Raw genomic sequence first — 24160 nt, 5'->3', positions numbered from 1 at the left:
TGATGTGAAATGAAGAGTTTAAGCTGAATTTCTTCTGTTACTATGTCCTGTGAAGCAGAAACATCTCCTCTCTGGCACTGTGGGATGTCAGGTGGCAGCTGCCTGCCCTGGGGTTTCAGCACTGGGTCATGTTGTGTCTGGCCTGCTTAAGATTAGAGATGTTCACGTGGGAATCCCCAACTGGTTCCTGTAGCTCGCTCACGTGATCAGATCCAGAGGGCAAAGCTCTGCAGGTAGGAAATGTGACTTCTTTCCCATCAAACAGGCAGTTTTCTAAGAGATGAGGAATTGTTGGGCTCAGCAGGATTCATCCATAAGACCCTGTCCCACAGGGTCTTCCTTAGGAATGGGTGTTGAGCAGGGTCGCAGCAAGGTTTTGGTTTGATCATTGACGAGAGCTGGGCATGTTCTTGCTGAGATGTGCTCAATCCAGAGCACAAGGAATGGGAGTGCAAACCTAGACTCGTTTATGGAAACTGTTGTCTTTTGAAAGATGCAGAAAAATCAGTGCAGAATAGAGCTAAAATATGAGTTTCATCCCTAAAGCTTAAAAAAATTAAGAAAATTAAATAAAATTAGCAAAACCACGTGGCCCTCAAGGAAAACCAAAACAAAGAGAAAAAAACCGACCCATGAGTCTTTAAAGGTTTGGTAAAGAGAGATAATTGACAGGATCACCAACACAGGAAGCATTCAAAAGCTGTGTAGATGTAGCACTTGGGGACATGGTTTAGTGGTAGGCTTGACAGTCCTAGGGGAATGGTTGGACTTGATCTTAGAGGGCTTTTCCAACTGAAATGATTCTATGATCCTGAAAGCTCCCCCCTTCTCTTTATGCTCATGCTGAAGCACAGCTGATGAATGCAAATACAGCTGTGGGTTCTGTTCAGCTCAGGTTAAATTTGCAGAACACGTGGTTAATGTCTGTGGAATTGAATTGCGCTCCTGTGAAAGATGGGGAGACTGGTGGGAAGCTTGAGGCAAGTGAGAAAATAACAGTCCTCTCAGGTGATATTAGGGCAGGTACCATATATAAATTTGGAAGTAAGCCAGTACCTGAGACTGTATGTTTGATGTTGGGGTGAGGGTAAGGAAGGTACCTTTAAAAGGAGTTGAACTGATAAGATCCATCAAGGTAAAAGTTGAGCCTGATTGGCCTGGTTGCGTCAGTGTGCTCGGGGAATAACAAGTCTGGCTTTAGGACTTTTTGATGTAGCAGCTTTTGGGATCTTTGTTAGCAAGTCCTGAACCTACCAATTACCAGATTCCACTGGTAAAAGCGGACTTTTAAGGATGAGGATTTAAATTAGAGGCTAGAAATGAGGCTGGTTGAAAAGGATGAGAGACAGGGGTTGGTGGAGCTCTTTGAATGGGGCAAGAGGAGAGAGCAGAGTTAGTTTTGGTTGTAACAAGAAGATGCACTGGGCCAGGACCCAGGGTGACCATAGCCAGAGAAATGGGGTGATTTGTATGAGGAAATGCAGAAGAAATCAAGAAGACATGTTGTGGCAATTGACACCTCAGTAGTAGTCAGGGCCTCAGATGTTTATTGTGGGCATCAAACCAAGAGATCCAAAGGGTCCCTTCTGTCTTTCAAATCCAGAAATGAATTAAGAAAGGGGGGGAATAAAGCATATTGATTACATGGCAGGAATGTTCTGACAGTGAGATCTATCAGGTAGTGGAATAGAGGCTTGAAAGCCACCTTTTGGGACTTCTGAAACTCGGCTGTGCGAAATGAATGTCTCCCAGGGAGCAATTCTTCATAGGAAGAGGTTGGACTCAATGACCTTAACAAGTCTCTTTTTTCCTCGCCGTTTTATTAACTTATTTTTTTTTAAATCTCTGTCTTCCCTGTTAAGCACATGTTAATGTTGTGCTCCACAGTGAGTGGTGGATAACTGGGGATGTGTGGTTTGGCACCAGGACTCCTCGGGCAGTTCTTCAATCAACCCACAGCTGCCCTTGGAACCTCCTGTAGGTTTTAGCCTCATCACATGTCCAGTAGTTGTTATTAAACAGTGACCCAGAACAAAGACCCTGTGCTGAGCAGCCCAGGATACTGGATTAAGCCAGAGTACCCCTCAAAGCCAGGGTTGGGGGCAGTTGGTCCCTAACCCGTTACCAGCATGCAGAGATTTGGCTGCCATTGTGTCTGATCTCAAAAGAGAAGCTGTAAAGGGCTGAGTGCTTTCATCTCAGCCATGGGATTGCAGGTTTTATCTTGATAGGGAATATAAAGCATAAAGAAGCTTCATTCTGGGGTTTGAACACTAACCGATTAAGCAAGCAGAAGAACTGTGCCCCAGAACAGGCAGAATATCCTTTTAGGATGTGCTAAAAGTGTGTTGAAATCTTTAGTTGGTATTTTTTGCTGCTGTTGTGGCAGCAGACAATGACACCAATAATACCAAGGGATATTTGTGTTTCATGGTCAGAGGAAGGAGAATTGAAAGGCCTGAGAAAAGATATTAAGTCCTCTGGGAGCAGAGGAGTAGGGGGACCTTGGAGATCCCCAAAGAAGGAATAGGAAAAGGACATAATCTCTAAGAGTGGTGTCTCCATCAGCTGGACAGATGTAGGGTGTGGAGATGAGATTCTTCCCTCCTTCCACCTGAGAGAGAGAAAGAAATTCTAAGTTTGATTCTGGGGCGTGTAGATTAAAAAGGGTTTGCTGGGATTTTGCTTTCATTGATCTCTTTATAGCCCTTTGTAACCATGTTCTCTAACTTATATTTTATAAATTAATACCTTTGTTTGCCTGGTTTGAGTTAAAGATTATTTCAGCTATTGGCAGGATACGAGGCTCTGTATTTCTACAGGCGTTGGGCTGAGGGCACTGGAGCAAATTGAAAATGCCCAATTTCCACATTTTGGGGGTATCCAAAGAGTGATGGGCTGTTCTTCTTCTGAACTCTAAGGGCTGAGCAGGAAACACCTTCTGGTGACCTACATGAGCCAGGCAAGTTGTTTGACAGCAGCAAAATGGTGAGGAAAATAGTCAAGCAGTGGGATTCTATGAGTAATTTTCAACATTCATCCAGAAGTAAGAGTTCCACACAGGAAAATTCTAACGTGTTTTTTCCAAGACCAAAAAGAAAACCAAAACCTTCCTGCAATAAATTTGTTCTGCTGCAGGTTGTTGCAAAGGCAAGTTCTTTGTAGCACTTAGTTCTCTTGGGTGGTATTTATTTGTCAAAACACAGATATCTAGTGCTGAAAATGTCCTTGGAGTGGCAACCTGGCCTCAAGAAAGGCACAAGGCTTTTGTGGGAGACATAGAACATCTGAGGTGGGTCTAGACATAATTTCTGGACAATAAAAGCAAAATATAGACATGGTGCCATCATTCCTTTAAGCTTCTCTCTCTATTCCTCATCCTGTTTAGATGTAGGTCTTCGAGGGATTGTGTTTGGCTGTGTTTGAACGGGTGCTGATCAAGAGAATTGCCACTGGATTTGGGGGAGAAAAGGGACTAAGCAAATTGGAAAATTTGTGAAGATGTGGTTAACCTTTTTTTTTTCCCTCATTCTAAATCCAGAGAAGAAAAATACAGTAGAACTGTGAATTCTCTGAAGTTCAGAGAACATGAAATGCTACATTTTAATATTTCAAAAAACACCTGAAACATTAAACAGTTATAAACTCTTCAGAAATACCCCATATGAAATAATCATTCGTAGCAAAATGTGCTTAATATTTTAACAGAGGAAATAGAGCATTTTCATATTTTTACAATTTCAAACCACGTTATTCAGAATTGCTTAGGAGACAAGACACTCATTGACAATGACACTTTGGCAGCAAACAAGATACCTTTTGAACAAACTGGAACTTAAAAAAGCAAATAGAAAAAAATCTTTTTTGATAAATTCCCATTGATTGCACATTTCTGATGCTTGAGAAACACTCTTGGATACTACAGCACAGACTGTTACACTGTCCACAGATCTTTTCAGGAGTTTATTACAATTGTTTGATTAATTCAGGACTACTGAAAATTCTCCAAAAGTCAGGGTTTTGAGAGAAACAGTTTTAATGTCTCTCATGGTTTAAGGCTTGAAGGGTTCCTTTTTAAAAATATTAAACCCAAACATTTCAATTTAATCTGAAATTCAGTAAGACTTCCTAATACTTTTATTTTTTTTTAGCATTTTTTTTTGTCTGGATTTAGAATAAGAAAACCTAATTTCTGTTCACAAAATCAAAGGATCATTTAGGCTGGAAAATACCTCCATAGTCATTAAGTCCAACCTGTGACCAATCCCTGCCTTGTCACCCAGACCAGAGCACTGAGTGCCATGTCCAGTCATTCCTTGAACACCTCCAGGGATGGAGACTCCACCACCTCCCTAGTCAGCCCCTTCCAATTCTCTTGACAACCCTTTCCATGAAAAAATTCTTCCAGGTATTCACATCACTTGTCCATTAAATGCATCTCAAAGAAAAACAGCTGCTCCCATTACACTTTTCACCACATCCACTGAGTCAAACTGGGACCACATCTCAAGATCCCACCTTGCTCACACCAGTTCCCCAGGAGCCCTCCAAGCTCTGTCAGTGCTTCCATGAAACCTGTTTCTGGATTTCAAAGTTGCAAGAGACATAAGGTTGTCACATCTCCTTGGTAAAAGGTTTGTGCCCTATGCCTGGTCCGTAAGCCATGGTCTGTCTTCCCCAGAAAAAAATGTCCATGCTCTTATTTAATCCTTTATGTCATCTCCTCCTGGACAGAGCAATTTGATCCCAAAGACCATCCTGGTGATCAGCACACAGCAGAGGTTACGTGCTTGCTCGCACAAAGGAGCAGCATGAAGATCTACTCATCCTTGAAAAGGATGCGCCTAAAGAGAGGCTGGGTGCACATCAGGAGTCAAAGAATCATGGAATAGTTTGGGTTGGACGGGACCTTAAAGTTCATCTAGTTCCAACCCCCCTGCTGTGGGCAAGGACACCTTCTATAGTGACACAAGTCAGTAGTAAAATACGCTATTTGGGTTATTTCTTCCCTCTCCTGTCTTTACAGCTTCTTTGGCCACTCTCTGTGGTCTGACACCTTCTTCTGCCGACTGCAGAGAAGACAGAGCCACCTTCATTGAATGTGATGTCCAAGTCACAGTGGGTCCCCACCAGCAGAAAGGATCTGTGTCCTACCTCTATGTCTGTGAGGACAGCCCCCCTCAGTGGCACCACAGGGACACCACCCCACCCCAGAGGTGTTTTGCTGGACTCTTCGCCAGGTTAGTGCTATATCTCTCCAACAGCTGGGTAACTCCATCCATGAATAACATCCCACAGAGGTTATTCTACCTTTTGCAGAATTGGCCCCTGCCAAATGATGGACTGAAGGATCAAATTGCAAGGGAATGACCTGAAGTTGTGTTGGGGGAGGTTTAGGGCGGATATTAGAAAAAGTCTCTTCCCTCCGAGGGTGTTTGGGTACTGGAACAGGCTTCCTAGAGACATGACTACAGCACCAAGGCTGCCAGAGCTCAAGGAGCATTTGCACAATACTCTCAGGTATATGGTGTGACTCTTGGGATGGTCCTATGCAGGGTTGAACTCAATGATCCTTGTGTATCCCTTGTGGATCCCTTCCAACTCAGCATATTCTGTGAAATTCCTAATTCTTAGGTTGATGCCAATAGAGCAATTTAGCCTTAAGACCACTAGAGAGCTCCGCTGGGTTGTGAAATTCATTCCTTGTGCCTATCAAAGCATCTCTACCCTCCTCCTTCCCTCCCATCTTTAAAGTGTTTGAGAGACATCAGAAAATCCATCTCGTAAACAGCCTGCTTTGTTCCTTCTTAGGTTTTAATATTTATCTTCTGATCCAAAGCAACATCTGGTGAATGCCAATGGGAAAAAAGATTAGGCATTATGAAAAGCATAAGCCTTTTTTTTCCTACTTTCCCCCCCCTTCTTTCCCCCCCCCCCATCCCCATCCTTCCTCTCTTCAAGCAGTTTCCCAAGTAAAGAGTCACAGAGTAAATTCATCAGGCTGTGCAATATTTGCTCAGCAAGGGTGCTCAGGCACTTATGGCTCAGGCTTTGCAAATCCAAAGCCAAGTTGTCCAGGAGTATAATCTGGAACTGTTGTCTTTGATGGCATTGTAGGGATTTATACCTGCAAGGCATTTACTTCTAGGAGTAAGAGGATGTCTGAATTAGGGAATAAACAGACAAATCATAGAATGGTTTGAATTGGAATGGACCTTAAAACTCATCAAGTTCCAACCCCCTGACATGGGCAGGGACACCTTCCACTATCCCAGGTTGTTCCAAGCCCTGTCCAACCTGACCTTGAACACTTCCAGGGGTGGGACATCCACAGCTTCTCTGGGTAACCTGTGCCAGTGTCTCATCATCTGCACAGTAAAGAATTTCTTCCTGATACCTAACCTAAATCTCCCCTCCTTCAAATTAAGGCCATACTCCTGTGTCCTGTCATTCCATGTATTTGTGAAAAGTCCCTCTCTAGCTTTCTTGTAAGCCCTCTTTTAGATACTGCAGTGAGATGAGCAAAACTTTCCAAAAGTTATTAAATAAATAGAGAATTAGAACAGTGCTGCAATGCACTGCCCATGATTTGCTGGACATGGTAAACACACTCCTGGCTGCTGCATCTTGCCACAGTCCAGGTATTTCAGTGGAATTGCAGAGATTTGGTCCCCATTCCTACCTGATCCTAACATCAAAGCTGGTGTTGTGAATCAGCAGAGGGAGTTCTGGATACCCAGCATTCCTCAGGAAAAAAAAACAACTGGCATTTATTTTACAAAGACACAAACTGCACAATTTTTTTAACCTGTTTAAAAATATAAAAAGTAGAAGTCTAAAACTGAAATTAATTTAAAAAAGAAAAAAAAAAAGATTTTCACAGTTACAGCACCTACCTGTCAGTCTGTCATTTCCTCCCCATCGTTTTTTTAAATTTGACTTAGGTTTCATAAGGTCTGGACTTAAGAAAATTCTTGTCAGTTTTGAGAAAATCATTATTAGGGAGAAAGAAATTATTTTCCTCTTGAGTGGAAGGAAGACACTCAAGAATTCTGCCCTGATCTATACAACTGGCCAAGTGTCCAAAGTCATACTGTGCACTGGTAATGTCCTGTAACATCCCAGGAAATGGGGAGGACAAGAGTAGGGAGTCCTAGAGGGGAAAAAAACCCTGAAATTTAACTGATTTTGGAAAAAAACCCTGAAATTTAACTAATTTTAAGTAATTTTCTTCAACCTCTTTCGTAATGTCATCTTTATTGTGCTCATGCTTGTCTTTTTCTTAGAAATTCAAAGTTGGGCTCCTGAGTAGTTTTCCAGAGTCCTGATTTTTTTTTTGGTGTATCTATTTCTAAACTGCTTCTTGCTAAAGGGAAGTGGGGACAAAGATTTGTTTGTTTTGAAATGAGTTTCCTGATTTGAGAAATCTGGGAAGAAAGAGAGGGATTTAAATCATTCAAACTGACCTATTTCAGCACTTCTGAAAACTTTTTTATTCCACATTTCAGTTCAGAAAAATGTTTCATTTCAAAATATTAATGACATTTGTACTGTGTTAGAAAACTAAAGTGTTCCAATCAGAAAAGAACTATTTGGCGAATTCCTGAAGTAATACACATTGATTGCTGTAGTTAATAATAATGACTAACAATGATAAAAATATATGTTAATTTAAGTTCTGTGCAAATGCTCAAGAGTTAAGACATTTGTGCCAGGATGGGGACAAAACTACTGAATTAGTTCCTGGTTGAAGTGCACATTGAATCTCTCCCATTCTTTCTTACGAATTTTATAGAATTACAGCGTGGTTTGGGTTGGATGGGGCCTTAAATCTCATTTTGTTCCAACCCCCTGCCATGGGCAGGGACACCTTCCACTATCCCAGGTTGCTCCACACCCTGTCCAAACTGGACCTGGACACTTCCAAGGATGTGACAGCCACAGCTTCTCTGGGCAACTTTTTACAGTGGTTTAAATAAATCTTTTCCTTTTCTAGTCTGTACCACAGCCCATCCTTTATAAACACACAGTGGCAAAAGCATTTTCCTTAGAAGAGTTGCAAGGTTTGCCATTAACAACACCTGTATCAATATACATTCCTGAATTCTCTTTAATAATTAATTCCTTTTATTACTTTTCCTTTAATCACTGCAATTTGTTGACAGTTTTCCAGCATCAGTGTTTCAGGATGTGGTTACATGATGACAGGAGGGAATCTCTGTTTGCTTACAAACAAAGCTTGTTTATTGAAAAAAACACAACAGAACCTCCCAAACATAAACAAACACACAAGCAAACAAAAACATGAAAACCACTTAAAGGTCCTTGTATTGCTTTTAATGTCTGGTAAATTGTGCCCATGCCCTGCATCCAGCCAACTACCACCCCCTTCTGCCTTTGAAACTGTTGGTAATTTAAAAGATGCACTTTTTTCTTGGAACATTAGAAATAAATACTCTGCAGTTTTGAAAGATAACCCAGTCCAGTGGATTACTGTACAGGACAAGAGCATTTCTCCAAGTGTTGCTATCAAAGGCAAGTGCAGTTCCCTATGGCTGGATTTTGATTATTGATACAGCAGAGGGAAAATTCTTTTATACATAAAAAAAAAAAAAAGTAACTGTTGAAGGGGTTCAGCAACTTTCAGAGGCCTTTTTTAGCAGTACTTTAGTAGTTTCTGATGTGGCTGCTTCATTTAACACTTTATTCTTCAAAAAAGGTCAACAAAAGCATGGTCAGAGCAGGGCTTTTTCTGCAGAGCAAGCTGCTGCATCCAGCATGAAAGTTTAAAACCTTCAGGGTCATCAGACCATCCTGATCATCACCCTCCCAGCAAAGCTCTGAGTCTTGGCTTTCCAGCTGGTCAGTTTTGGTAGAACTTTGGTCAAGGGAGGTGGTTCTCCCCCCCTCTACTCCACTCTCATGAGGCCCCACCTGGATCACTCTGTCCAGCTCTGGAGTCCCCAGCACAGGAAGGACATGGAGCTGTTGGAGCGAGTCCAGTTGAGGTCACCAAGATGATCAGAGAGATGGAGCAGCTCTACTCTGAGGAAAGGCTGAGATAGTTGAGGCTCTTCAGCCCAGAGAAGAGAAAGCTCTGGGGAGACCTCAGAACACCTTTCAGTACCCAAGGGGGCTCCCAGAGAGCTGGAGAGGGACTTTGGACAAGAGCCTGGAGTGACAGGACAAGGGGAAATGTCTTCACACCGAGAAAGGGTCGATTTTTGCCAGGTATTAGGAAGAAATTCTTCCCTGTGAGGGTGGTGAGGCCCTGGCACAGGTTACCCGGTGAAGCTGTGGCTGCCCCATCCCTGGAAGTGTTCAAGACCAGGCTGGACCAACCTGGTGTAGGGGAAGATGTTCCTGTCCATGGCAGAGACTTGGAATGAGATGATCTTCAATGTCCTTCAAACCCAAACCATTCCATAGTTCTAACTTTGACACTTTAGCAAATCCTATTATATGGGAACCTGAAGACGTCTGAAAATCCTGGTCCTGCCTCTCTGATCCTCTATTTTGTTGAGTAAATCACATTGTCCTTTCCTGAGAGAACTCTGTCCTTTCTTAGCTATTCAGGAAAGTGATGTAATTTCTGAGTCATGTTGGTGTTGCTATCACTCATCTCCTTTCTGCACTACAAGTTGCAGGTATGTGTCTGGTTGGTGGGGTGGGGAGAGGAGGGAGAAGGAGCAATGGCCAAAGAAGGAATGAAAAGTGACATTGGATTATCCTGTCCTGAGCCAAGGCCTGCAAAAATAAATTTAGAAGTTTTCCCCTCCTTTTGAATCATGCAGTCATTAAGACTGGAAAAGACCTCTGAGATCATTAAGTCCAATTGTTAATCCAGTACCACCATGCTCGCTAAACCATATATTGAACCTATAGCTCCCCATAATGAAACACTACCAAAATCAGCAACTTTCAGCAGGAAAATCAAGGAAAAAAAATTTTCTTCCCCACTACTTTTTCTATTACTTCTTCCCCCTTTGCAAGGGGAGGCTTTGGAGCAAATGTCTGCTGGTATAACTGGCACATATATCGAATCTGCTTAGTCTGGGCTGTTAAGTAAGTTTAATTAATTTACTAAGTTAATGTTCCAATGTTAGCAACAAAGCATCGCTGCAATCAGCTGGGTAGCAGGAATTGGAACCCCTAAATGAGCTCATTTTTTCACAGCTGGAATTAGGGACCAGTTAGCCAGTTGTGTGGTTTTTCCAATTTCTCCACTTGCCCTAGGGGAGTTGCAAGTTATTCATTCCCCATTGCTAAGTGTGAGTAAGATGGGGAGGGGGGAGACAGGAGCAAACCCTACTCCATGTAGGAGTCCATCTTTGATCCTAACACTGCTGATTCCCTCGCTGTTGTCTGCACTTATCTCCCTGCCTTGGTCCTAGAATGGCATTTGCTCCTGTTTTTAATAGTTTGGGGAAGCAGAAAAGCATCACTGAGAGATATTTACTGCATGTATTTTCATCCTGAGTGTGTGCAGATAAAGGGGGGAAAAAAACAAATAAACAATAAAAGAATGGAAACAAAATTACAGAAATTTGCAAAGTTTGACAAATGGTGGCCAGGAGTTGCCACAAGCTAATGGCTTGCAATGATTAATAAGAGTAAAAATAATTGCATTTCATTAAGATTGATGACACCCCATTTAACCTCCCTTCTCGTTTCAGCCCTAAAGTGGAAAGAGATGAAGTTCTCATCTATAATAGCTCCTGTAACATTACCATGGAAACTGAGGCAGAGATGGAGTGTGAGGGAGCTAATCAGCCAATTACTGCCAAGATTACTGAGATATGGAAAAACTGGGGCCAGAACACTCAGGTATAATCAAATCTTTTTTACAGACTGATTCAAACAGCTTAAAATTAAATTTGTAATATTGTGTACATTTAAAGGGGGGCAAGAAAAAAAACAATTTAGGCTGAGCAGCAGCAATATATAATATTAAATGCTTTCCAACTTCGAATAGCAGTTCTAATGCAGCACAGCTGAATTAATGGTTAACTATGGTTAATCATGTATTTTATGAGACATAAATGAGCTTTACCTTATTTTCTGGCCAATATATATCTTTTTTTAACACTCTCCTTTTTTTGTATGAATTCAATTCTGCTTTAAAAGTGTTATTTTCTGTTGAGCAGAAATCTTAGCCATGAGGTGCAGAGTTTCAGCTCTCTGGCACAGACTTAGAATTCAGCATTTGTGCAGCTCTGGTTATATTTGGGTTTTGCTTCTTTTCAGTAGCTGGAGGAAAATGGGACAGTCTTCCCAGTGCAATCTGTGGGTGTAGCAAGAAAAAAAGATATATGCAAAGAGCTGATGACAAAAAGCTGTCATTCTAAACTACCAGCATTTCTGTACCGAAAAATGTTCATTGCAAATCTAAAATGTACTTTTAGAGTCCTCATAGTTTTGCAGAGTTTTTGGGGATGTTGAGCTGAATACTGAGTTGTGCCACCTGTAAGAAGAAATTCAGAGGGGCTGGATATTTGCTGAACACCAAATGTCCCATTGTCACCATCCTAAATGAACAACTCCTGAGGAGTGGTTTAGACCCACCATGTACAGAGCAGTGCCAGGGGGAATAGTTACACACCTGATTTATGATAAAAAACAAATGCTGGTTTTTATCTATTAAATCAAATTATCACAGTCTTTTTAGTACAGTTAAAACTTAGGAAACTGAAGTTGACCATCAGTGTTAAAGCTACCATGGGAATTTTTAACTCTATCTGCAATATTCCCTGTATCTAAGGAACTTAAATTTAGTCTGCCACCCCAAAAGTATCTGCAGAGTAATTTTAGTGCTTTTTCAGCATGAGATTCTCTCTCTGATTATTCTATATCTGACCTATTCTATACGTAGGAGTCTCTTAGAGACTTCCCCTGATTTACAGGGGAAGTCTCTGATTTACTTCCCCTGTAAATGTACATTACAGGAATGTATTGCAGCTGAGTATCCTAAAACACAATTGCTTTCCTTCATTCTGTTAAGCCCGTCCTTGGTCTGTGAAGGAATGTCACATGTAGCCTGTTACCTATTAGTGTTTGTTTGCTCATCAGCCCTGCTAATTATTGTGTCAGAAACATGCCCAGCTAAGGAGAAAAATCAACCCCAGAGAAATTGTTAGTTGGTTATTGCAGGAGGCCAGCAAAGGGAAGAGATATTTTCTTATATGAATCCTTATATTCATATTTTTCTTCCCAAATGGGATAAGAGCATCTCTATGGCCCCAAAGCCTGGTTTGGAGCATTACAGGGGCATTACCTGCTGCAAGTTGTGATCTGAGCAGCTCAGCTGTGTCACAGGTCCTGTAGAGGATCACAGGTTGTCTTTTGGCTTTGGAGGGAGCAAGAGTAGGAAAAGGTAGCAAGATTTGTCCCTGCTATGGTTTCCTGCTCAGAGTAGGGAAAATCAAGGAAGTCCTAAGTGTCCTGAATGAACAAATTCGCTCAGAGCAGGATGAAAACAGCAGCACTTCAGATCTGAGATTTGCCGCTGCTTAATGAACCCAGCGGGCACTTGGAATCATTTTATCCCTCTTCCCAAAACTGGCTTGGGTGAGCAGAGGTGGATGGGTGGGGAGTTCAGATAAATGGTTTCAATTTTGGTCCCTTTCTAGCTGACAGCATCCCGTTAAGATTTACGACCTGGTGCAGCGTTCGCCTGCTTCACTGTGGAGGTTTAAATCATGTCATGGGAACTGGCCTTACCTTTCCAGTGGAAAAAATGGTCCCCAGGTTCAGCACTAAGCAGTGAAATGCATTAATAGCACCACGTGCCTTAGGATAATGGTGCTATTAGCAGGCAGCACAACTCTGTGTACAAGTAATGGGGCTGCATCTCTTTATAATAACATCTGGCACTCCTATTGCACACTCATGTAAGGATCTCAAAGCACTCCATAAAAAATGGGCATGATCCATGGCTGTTCCCAGCACAGCTGCACTGCTCAGTGATTTGTTTTCTGCTTCTTCTTCTGCCAGCTGAGGGATGACCAGGCAGGCTGAGAACACAGCCCAGGTGGGCTTTGTGGGAGGGTTTGGGCAGGGATGGTTGGATGGGGGCACTTGGTCTGTTCAGCCTGGAGAACAGGAGATGGAGGGAAGACCTCACTGCAGTTACAACTTCCTCGTGAGGGGAAGACAAGGGGCAGGCACTGAGTTCTGCTCTGTGGGGACCAGTGACAGGATCCAGGGAATGGCCTGGAGTTGTGTCAGGGGAGGTTTAGGTTGAATATTAGAAAAAGGGTGGTTGGGCACTGAACAGGCTCCCCAGGCAGTGGTCATGGCCCCAAGGCTGACAGAGCTCAAGGAACATTTAGATGATACTCTCAGGCACATGATGTGACTCTTGAGGATGGTCCTTTGCAGGGCTAAGGGTTGGACTCAATGATCCTTGTTGGTCCCTTCCAGCTGAGCATATTCTGTGACTGTGTGATGATGGAGCAGGATTAGCTCCAGGACAGCATTGTAAGCAAAAAGAGGTGATGTAGAATGGATGACAGAGGTTTATACTGTCAAGAGTGTGGAATGAACAGACACTGGCAAGAAGAGAGAACAACCTTGGCTCAGAATAGAAAACAAATAAATAAATGTAGAAGGTTGGTTCTGGGAACTTGAGTCTAAGGGATACAAGTGGTCATGATACCAAGGCTGCCAGATTTCAAGCAGTGTTTGGACAGTGCTCTCAGCCATGTGGTGGGATTCTTAGAGTTGTCCTGTGCAGGACCGGGAGTTGGACTCAATGATCCTTGTGGGTCCTTTTCTACTCAGGATATTCTATGATTTTATGATACAAGTTTTAGGGTAAAGTAATTTTTCCATCAGTTTTATTAAATGCATAATAGGACCTGTTCATATATCTCAAAATAGTAAGGAAGAGATTATTGTGATTAATGGATTTGGTAGGCTGAAAATGAGGCAAATGCAGACTGTGAATGTGAAAAGGTTTGACATCAGTCTCCTGGTGGGAGAATGCTGGGCAGAAGCTCCAGAGGTGCTGGGAAGGAGCATGGTGGCTGTATGAAAGAGGATGGGTAAGATGGTGACCTCTTCCAGGTCTGTGTTTCTGTGATGATTTCAGCAACCCTGTTACCAATAGCTCACGTTCAACATTAAAGATATTGGTACTTTGAACTTTTATTGTCTTAGATAGACAGAAGGTCCAAGTACTAGAGGGTTGTTTTACCTGGATACAAACTCTTTATAGATGGATTTTTGCCCATTTCCATAATTCCCTTTTCCACCAATAAATGCATATAAAGTTCTATTTTAATGAAAATTAAGAGCTTAACACTATATACCTTAATTTTTGGATGATCTGTGTGAGATTTGCCTGATTCTGCAGGGAAGAGAGACCTTTCACCTCTGATTTCAACATAACTTTACCTGGAAATTTGGCTTGTAGTTATCATCAAAAGTCAGAAAGTTATTTTTTGAAAATGCTGGCTGTCATCTTCATGTTGCTCCCTTGAGTCAGGCACTTGAATTTGCTGTATAGGTTGAATCCCTTCAAAAGCTTTTGGGCAGAATCCTCAGGAAAACAGCTGCATTTTCTGGCAGGTTCCACAAAATCTGGTCTCTGAGCTGTTGCTTGCATGAATCAAAGAATTACTGAAGTTGGAAAAGACCTCCAAGAATATCAGGTTCATTGTTACAGTCTGAGCTGGGCTCTGCTCAGGATCTAGAGGACTCTCAAAATTTCTGGGAGTTTCAAGTGGCTGTCTGGATATCTATGAGTTTCATGGCAGACTTAATGAAATTTGAATTCAACTTGGACTTTCTTGGGGTCTGCTTTGTGGCCCACTATCCCCCAGAGAATAGTTATGATTTTCTTTAGAAACATGATTTAAGCTCTTGTCTCACTTTATGTTTGAAGTATTTTAGTCCTGTATGACTTAATTAGGTCACTTGAAGTAAGCAGAAGGCCTCTGCCCCACTGTTGCATTCAGCATCATTAGTGTTTGTAACTTGCTCTGTTATTATCTGAGAAAAGTTGCACAATTATTTTTTCTATTGGTATATAATGCAATTTAGCCCTCTGAAAAGAGAGGGGGGGGAAAAAATCCAGCACTGATTGTATATCCCACAGGACTTAATTAGCTCACAGCTTCACGATACACTGGATAATGGGAAGATGTGAATTAAATAATAAAAGGGAAAAGAGAAGTTCTAATGCTCGCTCAGTACCTGTCCACTTCCACCTTGGTTGCATAATGAGATGTCAGCACCCTGACACTGATGAGACATGCAAAACACACCCACAACACATGTAAAGGATGCTCATGGGAAGGTCTGACCAGGCTCGGGTGGCTCTGAACCCATTATGCTTAGTGAGCCTTCAGATTATTATTCCGGATCACTGGACCAGACCTAATCATCATGCAAGGAATGCTGTCTGAGCCATGTTTCCCTGCCCAGACTCCCCCTTCTCCTCTGGCCCAGATGGGTGATATAATGTTCAGTGGAGGGCAGATGCCACGGATATTAAGTCGGTCGTGGGGAAGCTGAACTGGTATCCTGGTGAATTCTCTACAACCCAACCCTCGAGGGGTTCCTATTAAGGAAATAGAAAGCTAATAAAAAATAACTTGCTAGATAAAAATGCCATCCTGGATTATGGCTCTGCCTGGGTGTGCTGTGCTGCCTTGAGTTTGTTTTTAAACAGGGCATTAAGGGAAGGTCTTGAGATTTAAGGAGCAACTCTGAGTATTGAGGATATGTGAATTCATAGCTTGGTGATTGATACTGGGATAACTGATTTGTTCACTCCCCATAAATGAAAAAAAATGAAAAATCTCACAAAGGCTGTGTCTGAGATATGTACAATCACCTCAGAGATCCTTGCTGTTCAACTTCCACTTAAAGTAACCAGGAATCTCTTGGATTCCTCTGCAGATCTTAGAATCACTCCTTTCCTTTTTTTTTTTTTTTTTGCGATTTTTTTCCCCTGCTTACCATCTGTCTGGATACCACAAGATTTGAAGGTGAGGAAGTAGATGACATAGCTTCAACCACTGGAGATATTTGGTACTTTACAAAGTTGGCAAATCCTAGGCAGCCTTTGGGGAGCATAAAAGGCTCTCTGGAAGCCCAGAGCACTCTGGGAACTTTATTGTTCACAGCAGGACTGATGTCAAACCATAGAATGGTTTGGAATGGAAGGGACCTTAAAGATCATCTCATTCCAAACTCCTGGCATGGGCAGGGTCATCTTCCACTATCCCAGGTTGATCAGGGCCCCATCCAGCCTGGCCTTGAATACTTCCAGGAATGGGGCATGGATGAAACATGCTGCCTGTGAGGATGGCCTCATCCTGGTCTGAGTGGGAGCCTGTGAATGACCCCTGGTACCTCGTGCTGGTAGAAGTCAGATTTGTGCTCCCTCCCCCTTGGTGGAAGGGAAGAAGCAGTTCCATTTGTCCTGCATCATCATGTTTTGGACATGGATATTAGAGGGCACTTCAAGTCTGACCTTTTCACCTTCCTTGTCTTGGAGCAGTAGAACTTACAGGGGAAGTGACAGAACACGTTCCAGCTTGATATGGAGTTTGTTTGGAGGGGGTTAAAAAAACAGCTGCCCTCTTCTCCACTTGAGGGAGAATTATAATACAACATAATATTTTATTCCTGTGTATCCCTTTAGAGAGTGCAAAACACCAGTACTCTTTATCTGACCATAAGGATCACGTCTTGCTGGGGCTTGGGAATGCTTTTGTTTGACTTGTTAGCGAGTATCCTGATAGAACACGACTTTATGGTGTCTTGGGCTGTGAGTAGGGCTCCTAAATCTTTGGCCAAAAATAGCCATGTCATGCAGGATGGGACATGAGGAGTAGGACTAGATGAAACTCTTTATTATTTTGTGTGTATTTTCATAAATGTGCACTTTTAACAGCCTGGCATCTTGAAATTCCCTGTTTTCTTAACCTGATATCTTGGTCACAGTGTCATTTTCAGAAGGAGGTGGGGAATGCAATGAAACACACCAAGCTTCGCAGAAAGGAAGTGGAGCAGTCCATAAAAAACTAAGGAAAATAAACCCACTGAGCCAGTGTTGGGGTGCAGATGCTATCGGAGCAGAGAGGTACCAGTGAAAGGTTGTTAAGATGTAGAGAACCAAGATGGCCTCCCCAGTAACCACAGGCAATGTGAAGAGATAAATGGTTGACCCGAGCCCGTGTCAGCCTAGGATTGATGCCACTATCAGCCCTAGTGCCTTTGCAATGATTTTTTAAAAAATCTCTGATAGAGTGTGTTATCTAGTTACTGGCATGAGGGCAATGGCCTGGAGGCAGCGGGGAGGAGGGGGGAGGAAGAAAGAGAGGAGGGGAGAGAGAGAAAGAAAAAAAGGTCATTCTAGGAGGACAATCTCTGTAGGACTAAACAAGAAAATAAGGGCCTTGTTTTTGTAAAGGGGGAGGTAAATAAATAAATAAATAGTAGAAAAAAGTGGCTGCTAGGTGTGTGAGGAAAGGATAGACAAAATTGCTTCTCTTCCTTTCTCTGTTTTTCTATTTTTTTTTCTTTCTTCCTTTTTTCTTTTCTTTTTTTTTCTTTTTTTTTTCCTTTTAATGGGTTCGGCCTTGGGCTGCAATGGGAAATTTAAGAGATGTGCTTGTGGTGTGGTTTTATTTTCCTTTAACTTTTTGCTTCCTGATTTGAGGTTTAACTCTTTCCTCTCCTGCTCTCAGATCAAAAATGAAAGACTGAATGGTAACTTTCTTTATTTTTTTCCCATTGTAAACAGCCTTTTGTTGTTTTTATTTTCAATCCCACCTTCTTTCTGGTGTCTCTAAGGAGATTGGTTCCTAAGCTGTGACTTTCCAGGGAGCCCTTTTCTCCCCACCACTCATAGTGATGCTCTTAGAGGTGCATTGGAAGCTATCCCCAGGATGGAATGCCCTTCTGCCCTGGATGGGATGCCATTATCCCCAGGATGGGATGCCAATCTCCTGTAACCCACAGCACTCCAAAGCCTTTCCACTCACATTTGAACAGCCCTGTGTGAGATCAGAGTTGATTGCACAGAGTGGTTTAATAAGAACTCTCTTCTTTCTCCCCCTTTCATTTATTCCTGCTCCCAACCCTTCAGAGAAACGCAGATTCAGAGTGAAAAGTGTCATTTTGAAGGTGCTCCTCCAGGGAACAGAAAGCAAATCTTTCCATCCCACACAAAGGGAAGGCTTGAAATAAGGTCAGGAGGGTGTGGGGAAGCCTTTCCGAGGGACTGCAGGCACATGTTCTCTCCATTTGCTCCCAGGCTCTTGCACAGAGTCTTGCTGCTACTTTTCTGTTTAATTATGACAGACTCTAATTGACTCCTTTGGTGTTTAGGCAGTTTTGGAGGGGGAGGGATTGTCCGTGTTTGAAACCGTGGCACTGGTTCTCTGTCTGTGGGACTTGGTCTCAAAGAATCATAGAATGGTTTGGGTTGGAAGAGACCTTAAAGATCATCTAGATCCTTCCACTAGACCAGGTTGCTCAAAGCCCCGTCCAACCTGGCCTTGTCTCAGTCTGGGGGAGGCACTGGGAGTATTTGATGCCTGGGACCATGCTGGGTGTCCAGCCTTGGGCTCTGGGTGAAGTCAAAGGGAAGCCTTAAGCCTCCTCCCTCTGCCCATCTTGAGTTTAACTGGAAAAGGGCTGAGCAACTCAGAGGCACACATAGCCCAGACTTGTTCTGCACTGGAGCATGGCTTAACACATCTGATGGTCTTGTCCTTCGAGTGGTGTGATGTGGGATACAGATGTGGCCTTTCAGACACTTGTGTCACTAGCACAGGACTCTGCAACACCATCTGGCTTGTTTCCTCTCCCCAGTCCCAAACAGAACAACACCGTGAGCTTGATGGTCCCCACAGGAGTTTTCAGTGTAGCAGAGTCATTGTCCTACCTCCAAACACTACCCAAATATTTCTGGAGCCTACCAAAGACTGGGCGTGTGGTTACCCTTTATTGAAAGTTGGGGGACTTTAGTAGTGCCGTGTTGGCCAGAGTGGGAACACTGGAGGGGCCCTTGATGTTGTTGGACCATGGATGGAGATGATGTCTCCCTGCTATTTAATCTTTCAAAATGCTGAGCCTACACATGTGTTGGTATGGGTCAGGTGTCATGGTGGCTCTGTGTTCCTTCAAGTCACTCCTAGTTACCAGTGGCTTATTCACAGATTTGTACGGAGAAGAAAAACTTGCTGCATGTACACGGGGCCAACAAATCCTCAGGGACATTGACTCTTTTGGATAAGCACTGGCAGGATATGGGGCAGGACCTCAGATGGGCTGGTGATTGTGAGCCATGGGTTGCAGAGCAGCAGGATCTCCTCTTTCTGCCTCTACAATGTTTCTGTGAGGTTGGAGGCTGTGCCTGAACCCTGTGTGATGCCTCTGTTGTTTATGGCATTTAGTGAAGTGGGTGCTGGGTTACACACCTTCTATAAGGAAGTAACTCTAAAGCTCTGAGTTTGGCACCTGGCCTGCCCTCTAACCATGAGGGCAGTGTCAGGTGTCCCATCCAATCCACAAGAAGTGAGAAGATGCCTTGGATAAAGTGTGTGGGAGGAGGACAGAGTTATGTTATTTTTCTTTGAAAAAAAAAGTGGATAAATCCTGAGGACAACAAAAGCCTGAAAAGTTTGGTCTTGTAATAAAGCACTGGCAGTGATGGAAAGATAATTTTCTTGTGTAGTGATCTCTTCCCTGCACAGAGTTTAGAGTAAAGAGTAGAGTCAGGACAAATAGTATTTGTTGTGTTGGGTTTTTTAAAGTTTGATATTTTTTTCTGATTTTTTTACTATTGCTCACAAGGTTTAGCTTAGACTAAAAATGTGAACTGGGTGTACAGTTAAAGGACAAAAAAAATGCTGTAGTATTTAAGTCTATAGAGTGTTTATTAATAAATTAAAAAAAAATTGCTGCAGCACGAGGGAAATCCAGTGTTCAAGCACTGGGCAACAAAGAATCTACTGGAGGCTTCCTTTTGTCTTTAAGGAAAGGGTTAATTTTATGTGATTGCCACTAAAAGCAAGCTGTTTTCATGATGAGCCTGTAATAGCCGGGTGATAGACTGACTTAACAACTGCCTGCTAAATGCTGGGCACCTTCCCCTGATTGGCAGCTCCCTAAGTGGAAGCCCCTCGTGTCCAATCTGTCCTCCTGAATAGCTTCAGAGCAAAGGACTTCATTAAGGGATCGTAAGGCAACCTCGTAAAAACCAGCAAATAATTACCCCAGCGATTGGAAGGGGTGGAGGGCACTGAGGGCTCTGTGGTCCCTGAGAAGAAAAGCAGACGTGCCAGGGCAGGGAAGCATCAGGTGAAGTGGATGCAATAAACATTTCCCCGTGAACGCTGTGTCTTCTCAATAAAGAGTCAGTTTAGCCCCGTCCATGGCTTTAACAAAATATTCCCAGTTAACTCCATGGGTGGTGGAGGGCTGGGAGCTGTTAGCTCATATTCAGTTAAATTTCAAGTGTCAGAGCTCGTTAGTGGTGATTTTAGCCAAAGACAGTTTGTGAGGGGCTGGGTAAATTTGAACTTCCTCAAATAAAACTGAGGAAAGGGATTGCTGTTTTTCTTGTTGATTTATTTTCCTGCTTTCACACATCCTTTTAGGGTCTGGGATTCTGATCAAGGGTCAGGCTCAACTTCACCCACTTAGGTGTTATGGTTCTCCCTCTTTCACACACATTCCTTCTCTTTCATTCTGCAATTCACATTTATTTGCTGTTTTTCCTCCTGCCTTAACCTGTGTTGGGTGAGTGGAGCGTGTAGTTTTTGCTTTCAGTGTTGAAGAAAGATTTTCCCTGAGCTCACCAGCAAACCCATGAAGGCAGGCACAGCAAGGCATTATGGACCTTTCTATGGTAGGTTTAGATCAGATATTAGGAAGAAATTCTTCCCTGGGAGAGTGGTGAGGCCCTGGGGTTACCCAGAAAAGCTGAGGCTGCCCCATCCCTGGAAATGTTAAAAGGCCAGGTTGGATGGGGCTTGGAGCAACCTGGGATAGTGCAAGGTGTCTCTGTCTGTGGGAGGGGGTTGGAATGAGACGGTCTTTAAGGTCCCTTCCAACCCAAACCATTCTATGATTCTGTGATACCCTGAAATGAACAGTTTCAGAAGGAGTTGGGCAGTCCATGTTGCTCTGCAGTGACTTTTTGGGAGTCCTATTGGGGTGAGTCAGGGAATGGAGCCACTGGAGGTAAACCCGCGGCTTTAAAGTTGTGATTGCCCAGGGAATGTTGCAGAAATTGGGATTTTCCATGCAGAAAGGACTGCAAATGCTGGTCACCGGCATGGCCCCAAGCCAGTGTTCATTTTCAGGTCTGGAAGAGGCAGTTTCTGGACTGCCAGATACCTGAGGGACTCGAAGGCAGGTACAGTGGGGTAACAATTTTGGGAAAGTTCCTCCAAGTGGTCCAAGCTAGCAGTGGATGGGGCTTTTTGTGTTTGGACCGAGGCACATCCTCCTTCTGGACATACATCCTCATTTGGGTATGTGCACTAGTACAGTGCCCATCTCTTCCCAAAATTAAATCTGCCTTTGGAATATGGTACCAGGCACACATCTGCATCCCTTAGCATTTGAGTGCATTCAGATACTGGGTTAAGGATGCGCCATCAGGGATTTTTGGGTAAAGAGGCCCTGGATCTTACATCCTGACAATAGATTTAAGGACAGACAAATGTGGCAGGACAGCAGTGAAGGCCATGGAGTGCACATTATTGCAGGGGATCTGCATTTCCAACAAAGATGAGCTGTCATAGCCCTTTGAGACAGAGGAGTGGCTTTACAGCTCAAACAGCAGCAGTTTGTGCTTTCAGCTCCAAGGCTCCTCAGTTCAGAGTGAAGTGTGTTGGTCGAGCTGTTGTCTCTCACGCTAACTCTCATCTTGTTGTCTGGTTTGAATGAAGTTTGGGCTAAAATCTCTTGAAATTACAAGAGTGGCTACTGTCCCATGGTGTGTGTGATGCTCTCTCCAGCAGAGGCATTCTCATTCAGCACATAGTGCACTAAATTGACTTCAGCTGCCATCTGACTTGTGTTGTGGTGCTGTCTGCACCCCTGCTGACACTGTGAGCTCAAACTACTGAAACAAGAAAATAAATTAAATAGATGGAAGCACTGTTCCACTGAGAATCAGTTCTATTTTTAGCTATATAAAATCAATGTACTAAAGTGTACATATCTGCTGCAGACATGTTCTCATGTGGAAGGCGTCTTGTGTCAGGAATGTTCTCCCTTGTTTGTGCAGCTCCTTGCACAGTAGGGTCTGAGACTTCATCTGGATTTATCACAATTAAACTGACACCGCTGACTGCAGGGAAATGGGTATTCCCAGTCTTCTAAATGCCACTTAATGCTCAGATTCCCATTAGGAATTACCAAATTCAGCTTGGAGTGACTGTGCAAAGGTAGCCTGTGCTAAGGCGTGACATCTTCCTAACCCTCCTAACCCAGTGTTACCCTATTGCTTATGTGACCTTTTCTGTATGAGTCCCATCTTCACCTTTTTACCTTTGTGGCAGATAAGTGTTTTTGAAGATGACAATAAAGATACCACAAAGCACTTTTATTCTTGGTTGCCCCGTCTGGGCTGTGCCTTTGATCCGAACGGCCGGCGTTCCAGTCAGATTGCACTATCAGATGGAGCTGGCTCTATTTCCTGCATTATTCTTCCTGGCTGTACCACATTATGCAATTATGTTTGCATTTAAACCTGAGCACTTACCTGTAATGATGCTGTAGTTCAGTCCATGATACATTATGGCAGCAGATAATGCACACAGATAGGCTAAGGCAGCATGTTGTTGATGTGCTAAAACTAAACAGGACATTGGGTTTGAAAGCGGGCTCTGAAAGCTCGCAGATTGGGCTGAGCTGTTTAAAAAGCTCACATTACTGAAATAACAGCTGTGCAGGGGGAAACTCTTTACCTGAGGGGCAGGTTCAGGGTCCTCTCCACTGCAGAAGTCTGACACCAGCACTGCTGGTCACTGCCACACACTTCTGCAGGAGCAGGACGGTCTCAGTAGCTGCTGGGAGTCCCAAATCCTGCATCCCTGTAATACAACATAAGCGAGGGGAAATGATCCTTTCAGTACCTAAAGGGGTCTTACAGAAAGGCTGGAGAGGGACTTTTCACAAGGGCATGGAGTGACAGGACAAGGGGGAATGGCTTCCAACTGAAATAGAGTTGGTTTAGATTAGATATTAGGAAGAAATTCTTCCCTGTGAGGGTGGTGAGGCCCTGGCACAGGTTGACCAGAGAGGTTGTGGCTGCCCCATCCCTGTAAGTGTCCAAGACCATGTTGGATGGGGTTTGGAGCAACCTGGGATAGTGGAAGGTGTCCCAGTTCATGGAAGGGGATTGGAATGAGATCTTTAAGGTCTCTTCCAACCCAAACCATTCCCATTCTTATGATGCACCTTATAGAACTGACTGTGCCTCTGCTGCTGGCCAAGCCCTTTACACCCATGTTACACCTGCTATTATCCCTGTGATGCAGATGCAGCTTTGGGGGACAGATTCTGACCTGAGGGTTGCACCACCCTGCTGCTAAGAACACCCTCTCCTACACTGTTTCCCTCAAGTTATCTGTGTTGTTTTCAGTAGCTGGATGGCAGACCCTGGCTCCAAGTGCTGAGGGTGATGGTTACAACTAAAGTGTGCCAAGGCAGTCAGAATCATAGAATCACAGAGCCATTAAGGTCGAAAAAGATAATTTATAACCTCTAATCTCCTTCAGGACTTCCCTTCAGACAGATGAAGACTTTAGTAACTTCTCTATCCCTACTCAGAACACTGCACTGGAGTAAGGGTGCAGGTTTTGGAGAGGGGTAACTTTGGACACTGCTGGTCTGTATCACATCCCACCCTGGGTTGATGGTTGTGCCCAGTAGCTGTCCCTTCAATGGCCCTGCTGCTTTGGCTGTGGAGGTGTGGATGCACCAAGGCAGTAAAAATGTTTATCCTTGGATTGTGTGGTTTTGCTCTCTTTCTGCTTTATTTTATGCATAAGACATACCAAGTTGTAGTCTACACACGGTGTTTTTCCTCTTCACAGCACTTCCCAGTCTTTGCCTGGTAAATCACTGCAAACCCCCTCCAGGCCAGGCTTGCAGTTGAGATGGTTTGTATTCCCCATATTCC

The 24160-nt window shown here is 43.4% G+C and overlaps 1 protein-coding gene across 3 annotated transcripts in view; it reads left to right on the top strand.

Annotated features, from left to right (window-relative positions):
- PKHD1 (PKHD1 ciliary IPT domain containing fibrocystin/polyductin) overlaps positions 1–24160 on the top strand; it is a 267993-nt gene that overhangs the window by 50828 nt on the left and 193005 nt on the right. For all 3 annotated transcript variants that reach the window (XM_064650787.1, XM_064650789.1, XM_064650788.1), the window contains 2 exons: positions 5027–5240; positions 10677–10827. In XM_064650787.1, the coding sequence (XP_064506857.1) occupies positions 5027–5240; positions 10677–10827 (365 nt within the window). The remainder of the gene's footprint in view (positions 1–5026; positions 5241–10676; positions 10828–24160) is intronic.

This window comes from Pseudopipra pipra, chromosome 3 (assembly GCF_036250125.1).
Source record: "Pseudopipra pipra isolate bDixPip1 chromosome 3, bDixPip1.hap1, whole genome shotgun sequence".
NCBI lineage: Eukaryota > Metazoa > Chordata > Aves > Passeriformes > Pipridae > Pseudopipra > Pseudopipra pipra.
The sequence above is the reverse complement of the archived record's forward strand: the minus strand, read 5'-3'. Positions and strand labels throughout refer to the sequence as shown.